Genomic DNA, 7113 nt, shown 5'->3' with positions numbered 1-7113 from the left:
CATCTGCTGTTTGTTGAAGAAGCTCATTACCACAAACAGGCATGATAGCTGTCCTCTGTTCTGCTGAGAGGAGAAGCTAGCTCACACACAGGCTTGCTTAGTCCTGAAACTGCTATCCAAAACACAACTATCTGTGAGCCTGAATGACATGAGCAATTAGTTCCACTGCCGTCTGAATGCCAGTGCAGACACGAGGGACTGGTCTGATTGCAGCTGGGGTATGTGGAAGAGCAGAAACACCAAAGAAAACCACAGAAAGAGAAGGAAATCACAGGTGTCATCAGAGGACTCCTTATAAATCTCTGCTGAAGACCTTAGAGAACTTCAGGGAGAACTGTGGTAGAAAGGCATATGGATGTCTGTCTACGGAGAAATTGCCTCCCTAGTGTATGGTTTGTACATTTAATCAGTCCTGTTTATATACAATAACATGCCTGAACCTATTACCTGTTTCTTCTCCTAAAATACATGATCACAGAAGGGCCATTATACAAACAAAAAAACCCCACAAACAACAAAACACAAACAAAAACCAGATTAACCAGAAAAATGTAAGCTTGCTTCCAGACAGTAGATAAGTGTTCAGTGGATGATGAGTGCAGCTCAATAAGAGAGAAAAGTCCCCACAGAAAACTTAAAAAGTATAACATTCATATTTAGAATAATTTCTATTGCATGAATGAATCAGGAATACTCCACTGATAGTGTCAGGTGCCTTTATCAAAGGTGGCTCCCATGACACACTGAGAAATCTTTGCCTAGAGAGCATACCTTCACTTTCTATACAAAGACCACATGAGAGATATTTTTAAACTTTTTACCTCAAGCTAACCCCCTGGAATGTGCTTCTTCATGGAGAACTATTTCCTCATATGCCTTTAAGGGTTTGCAAAAGCCTTTTTCCTAGGTCACCCTTTATTATCTCAGCTCTCTCAAGAATGGTTAGAACTCTAAGACATGTCATCAAAAGCTGTAGCTTCAACTAAGGTTAATGCTTTATTTAAGAAAAAAATAATTGATCCTGGTATTCTAAGGAGGTTTTGATCTTGCAGTTGTAGAAGAATGTGAAATTGCTAAGACATGGGTTTTAAAATTTACAACTGCCCAACTGCATCAGTATTTTGTTTCTTCCAGTTAGTGCATGTGTCTGAAAGCTGAACTCCCCAGTATTTACATGCATTAAACTGTCAGTTCAGACTGTCTGATCACCCCAGAATTACAACTGGGAATAAAGTGGCTGCTATTGCTTAGTCTGATTTTTAGATAAGCTGCACAAAGGTGTAGTTATTAAGTGTGAGTCTCAGCACTGTGTACAATCGAACAAGCTGAATTTTGTTCTCTGTATTTAGAAACTTTATCATTTTGCATTCTGTCAGTCTTCAGCACTAGGACATGTTCCTGTCTTCATGACCTCATGTTTTGCTGTCACTGAGCCTTGTTGCCAGGGACCTGCAACAAGCTGCAAAATCGCTCCTGATCCTGAGATGCCAGAGACCTCACAGCATTTTGGTGCAGAAAAAGTGACCCTATTTGATGCTATGTCACTATGCCATGGCTCTGTTTTCATGACATCCCCCAGTATGTGCTCATTGACTTCAGGTCCATCATGTGATCCCGACACTTGACCTGACTCCAAGTAAGATGAGAGGTCTGACATTGCTCCATCACAAAGAGATTATGTGTCTCTGGATTTATATTAATTGCGTCAGTGGGTTCAGCAGCTTTTCTTGTTACTGTGGAGAATGTGACAGGAGATTGCTTAGGAACTGAAACAACAGTGGGAATAAGCGCTCCAGCCCTGCAAAGGCTAGAAAGAGCAGATTCTCATAAATGAAGGCTGCTATCATCAGCTGAAGTGCTTGAGATTTTCTTAGCTTTTGGGCAATGGTTGCACTAAGGCAAGACAGAAAACATACTAACACTGGAAATACTCTGAGTTTGTTTTTTGTTCCTATCACTGAAGAAAACGTTTCATCCTGAAAAGACTTGTGTGAGGTAATGGGCCCGTTGTGCACTAGACAGTCATGGTTGCTTTTCAGGAGCTGAATTTCAAGGTCGTGCCTTAAGAATAGGAAAACAGTGAGATTCCACTGTAGCACAAGTAAGGGGACAGATGGCAGAAACGCAAGCAGCTGAATTTGAGAGATGAAGTCTTTATGAGGCATTGCTATCAGCTATGGAAAGCTTAAACTATGGGCAAGATTCTGCATTGCAATTATGCAAAGGATTTGTAATGTGCTCCCAGTTTTGGCCAAAGATTTTGCTTACCAGTTCAGGCTGCTTTAAGTCTCTGGTATCATTCAGGGGATGTTTTACTGCAATCCACAAAAGTGATTGTAAGCAGTACGGCTATAGGTAAAGACCAACAGTATTCTGGAGTAGCGCAAATGTCAAAACAGATGCACAGGTAAAATACTCAGTGGTTTATACCTATGCCAAAGACAATGTGTAATCACAAATTAGGCCTAAGATCACCTTAAGTGGGAAAATCTGGCACAAAATAGTAGACAAATAGTTGGCATATCACTACTTGACTGCAGAATGATGTGAAGGTCATCAGCATTTTTGGTGTTTAAACTTAGGCATATTTTTAATGTATTTTTTCATTTCAGGTTGCAACAGATCAGTGTTAAGCAGTATTAATTTGCGGATGGTAAATGTTTGGTTCTCCCCTTTACTAGACAGAAGCAAACCAGCAGCAAGTAGAGAAATTGAACTGTTAACCAGTAACAGCATATTTGACTTCCCTCACCCTGAAATTGCTTTCTGTAATGCTTAACTGCCCTGTTGTAACTCACAGCAGGGGGGTAATTTTCCCATCAAAGGAACCAAGATAAAAGGGAAGAAAAATTCTTTCCATCACATGTGTTAAAATCCATTTGGAAGAGCAATTGTTACTGTACACTAAGCAATTCCAGGTAGGAAGATCTAGACCAGTTCTAGTCTTGCAACAACCAGAGGGGAAACGGGGTTGTTAAAGGACTTCAGTTCAAATTTAAGACATTTTCTGTTTATTTTCTCTCAGGTTTCACCGCTTCTTGTACCCAAGCTGTGGCAAAAATCCAGTGGAATCAAAGCCTCTGTATTTTATTATGCAGCTTCCTGGAAAGGGCAAAGCAGACAGCATTAAAAAGTATGGCCAAAAGGCATGTCCCAAGTATGCCTAAAGTGTTGTCAAGTAAAAAAACTTTTCTGTAGTCAGAATTTTGGTGGTCTGGACACACCAGAGACTTGTCTGTACATTGAGTAAGCCTGTAAGACCCACTCTTGATTGATTTTTTACAAATTTTATTAATCTGAGATTAAACAGGTCTACTATTCTGATAATGCAATATCCAAAATTACTTCTCAAACACTGGACAATCTGGAGATGTTTGGCTGACAATTAGCAAGAAAATGCAGCTTCAAGTGGATCATTTGTTTACAAAGTTTTTTTAATAGTTTAAGATTAAAATGGTATCAGTATGATTTCATGATCCAATATAGTTATCTATGAAACATAAGGAAGTCTTCTGATGATGGCAGCCATTGGATCTGGTTCTTAATAGGTATAAAAATATATTTTTTATACATGCTATATCATACCTACTATGCAGAATTATAGAAATCGACTTAAGAAAGACTGCAACATAATCTCATTTGACTTTACATCATGTTCTTTGAATCAGGTGTGTTACGTTTTGTTGTCCACGTTTATGTTTTGTTAAACCACATTTGTCTATTGTTTTTCTGTTTCATTTTGTTGATGTATTTTTGTTTAAAATAAATTGTGCCCGAGGATATTCTTCTGATTTATCAGGCTACTGTTCATGCTGTATTTCAAATTGATCTTGGTTTAGTAGGGCAAATCATCGCTGAGTCTCATTAACTGAAATTTTCCAGACAGAACTGCAGGTTTGGGCCAGCTCAGCAGGAGTGATATTACTTCTTGTGACTGATCCTGGATGCTTAAGAGAACAAATTATAGCAGACTTACTCAACCAAAGAATACCGGGAGTACCGAAAAGCCTTCAAATATTCCAATGCAAATAGCAAAATAAAATTACCCAGACACAGGGGAGGTGCAGCTTAGTTCTGTGTTACTAGCAAATTTTGCCCATTCAGATGGTAGACCTGCAGCAAAGATCCAATTTTCAGGAGGAATTTTTAGTAACTGACAAGAAGAAAGAGTAACAGCAAGTATGACTTCAGTGGTTCGTTTGTTTTGTGCATGGACCTTCCTGTACACACAACTGGGAATCGTTAGACGTTAATCATGAACCAAAGGCAATTACCAGGCAGCAAGTAACTAAATCTTCACTGGAGAAAGCATGTGTCAGATTCAGCAAGGGAATACGCAGAAGCAGCCAGGGCAGAGCGCTTGAAGCAGTCACTCGTGTTGTAGAAACTGCCTTTTTGCTGGCGGCTGAACCTTGCCCTTACCTCCACGCCAGGGCACCTGCCTAGCGTTTTCGTTACCTTGATCTAAAAGGTCTAGTAAAAGTCTGGTTTATTCTTGAGAAGGAAATAATTGACCCGTTCAGTAAGAAACCCCAAGAGCTGGCTAGACGTGAATGAAATAACGTGGTTTTCACTCCCTCCTTCTCCTCTACCGGCCGCGGCCCCTGCCTGCCACCGCCTACCTTCCGGCCCATCACGGCGGGGCCAGGGCCCGTCAGGGACAGACTTGCGGGTGGTTAATCCTGTACTCACCACCATGCGAACGGCGGTCCCTCTGAGGCGGCGCGGGGGTCTGTTACCGGCGGTTAACGGCGCTTACCGGCCGCTCGCCTGTGTGGAACCGCCATCTCACGGCAGCTCCGCCGCGCCTGGTCGGACCTGGGCACCGCATTCTCCCTGCCCGGGCTGGCGGTGGGAGCGCTAACCCGGCTCAAGGTTTCACCTCCGCCGCCGCTCCCCGCTGAGGGCAGTTCAGTGGCCGGTACCTTCCTCTGTGGCGGGGAGCCCCCATCGCACTGCAGCGCCTGAGCTGCTGGGGAGGAGGAGGCAGAGCGGGGACTATCCCCCCTCGCTCTCTCGCTCGCTCAGGTGCGGGGCCCTTGGTCCGTTTACATTCTGCCCATATTGCCCCCGCGTCCTTCGCCGTGCCTCTAGACACGACGCCTCCTCGTTCTCCTTCCCCCAGCCCCCGTCCGGTGAATAACTGAGCAGTGCTTTGTGCGGTGGCTCTGGGTCCGTCAGGCTCCTAGTAGGCTGTCGCCTGGCTGGGCAAGGGGGAGGACGAACAAACCCGGGATAAAGTTCCCCGAGGAAACCAGGGTGGCAGCGGCAAGTCGCTTCCCGTAATGGCAAGGCTAGAGGATAAATACCCTGGGAGGCCGTAGGTCCCCTGCAGTCCATTTTCCAGCTGTGTAGGATCTACCTCCATGCAATGTTGTTGTTTTGGTTTTGTCTGTGTTTTTTTGCCTGGGTTAGTGTAATCGGCGTTAACCTCCCCAGGTGCCAGGGAGCAGCAGCAGCAGGAGCTGGTTGCCAAGGAAGAGCCGCTCTCAAGAGGCTGACCTGAGCTGTGCCGCAAGCCCTGGGGAGGCTGTGGTCCCTCCCCGCGGCCCCGGGCTCCCTCCTCTGCCTCCTTGGAGGTGGGCCCTGGTGCCCAGGCCTCGCCTGGGTGTGTGCGCTTCACTCCGCTGTCAGGGCAGAGGTGAGAGGGTTGCTCGAGCAGGAGCCTTCTCCTGAGTAAACTGGTGGTGCAGGCACCGGGAGGTCCGAAGCCACCGAGCATGACTAGTACTGGCACAAAGGGGTCGTGGCTCTCGCAGCCGACGGTGAAGAGCTTGCTGGTATATCGGAACGGGGACCCTTTCTTCCCGGGGCACCGCATTGTCATCAGTGAGAAGAAAGTGTCCAACTTTGAGGTATTCCTGAAAGAGGTGACAGCTGGGGTGAAGGCACCCTTCGGAGCTGTGCGTAACATCTATACCCCCCGGGGTGGGCATCGTGTCCGGCAGCTGGAGGAGCTTCGAAGTGGAGAGCAGTATGTGGCTGGTGGCAGGGAAGCCTTCAAAAAACTCAAGTGAGTGGCTAAAAAGTAATATCAGATACGTATGGAACTTGAATATCAGGATTCGGGGTTTGGCGCTGTGGTGTTACTTTAGAAGGCTCCCACCCCCTTTATTAGGCATTGCAGAAAGAGGACTTAAATGACTGCAACCCAAGGCAAAAGGAAAGGTGCTTGTAACAGATAAAACTGCACAAGAGCTGCAAGACACAGAAAGGCTGCTGTGACCATCAGTCACGTAGTGCCATTCCCTTGACGTGACGGTAGAAAAGGAGAAACAGCCTTTTAACTTGAAGGACATGCAGCAATGGCATGATGTTGTGATACGTGTTTTTAACTGAGGGGTGAGTGGTAAGAGGGAGAAAGCTGCAGAAAGGTGGAGTCTTGACAGTCCTGCTGTGAAGCTGATGAGCCTGGGAATTTAATTCCCAACACTTTCTTGCTTATTTTATAAAGTCTAAACTATTCTGCCTAGCTATCCACCTCTCCATTACTTCTGTTCATTTTGGGTAGGTATCTAGACTTTTTATGACCGCAGTACCTGAGTCCCTCCTGTTACTTAAAGGATGACTATTTGCTTTCTGTTCCCTCCCTTGATACCAAGAATTGAGATGACAGTTTCTCTGTTTTCTAATGAGTGACTGGGGTGGTATCATGGAGGAGATTTGGGCTTTTAGGTGTGATTCCTGAGTGGCTCTGCATGTGATCAGTAATGGTTCTTAATTCTGGCAGTGAATTTCTTTGTGGGCATTTTTCTTACAGTTGAATTAAAAAAAAAAAACAAAACAAAACAACAAAGTCTCAAAATTAACAGTCCCTTTCTGAAGGTGGTTAGGAATTTATATGCTAAACTAGCAGCTTTATGGGACCTTGCTCATCTTGGTTTTGCAGAGTTCAAGACACTACTTCTCCCAGGAGAGCTCATGATGTTTCAGGAGAAAACTGTGTAATGAGCAGGATTTCTGTCAGCACTCTTACTATTTTTGTCACTGGCTGCTTCTGAACATTTATTGAAGCTTCTTGTGCTTCAGTGGCAAAGCAAGAGAGAAAGATGTGACAGGCTAAATATAAGTCCCTTTCCCTCTATACTGTCTTCCATGTCAAATGCAGTGTTC

The 7113-nt window shown here is 44.7% G+C and overlaps 1 protein-coding gene across 2 annotated transcripts in view; it reads left to right on the top strand.

Annotated features, from left to right (window-relative positions):
- The first annotated feature begins 5718 nt into the window (after window positions 1–5718).
- DCDC2 (doublecortin domain containing 2) overlaps window positions 5719–7113 on the top strand; it is a 59792-nt gene continuing 58397 nt past the window's right edge. For both annotated transcript variants that reach the window (XM_062618055.1, XM_062618056.1), the window contains exon 1: window positions 5719–6013. In XM_062618055.1, the coding sequence (XP_062474039.1) occupies window positions 5721–6013 (293 nt within the window). In that variant the 5' untranslated portion in view covers window positions 5719–5720. The remainder of the gene's footprint in view (window positions 6014–7113) is intronic.

This window comes from Pezoporus occidentalis, unplaced genomic scaffold (genome assembly GCF_034315485.1).
Source record: "Pezoporus occidentalis ecotype Australia unplaced genomic scaffold, CSIRO_AGI_Poc_V1 ctg2, whole genome shotgun sequence".
In the NCBI taxonomy this organism is placed as follows: Eukaryota; Metazoa; Chordata; class Aves; order Psittaciformes; family Psittacidae; genus Pezoporus; species Pezoporus occidentalis.
This window is presented reverse-complemented; position numbering and strand designations above follow the sequence as displayed.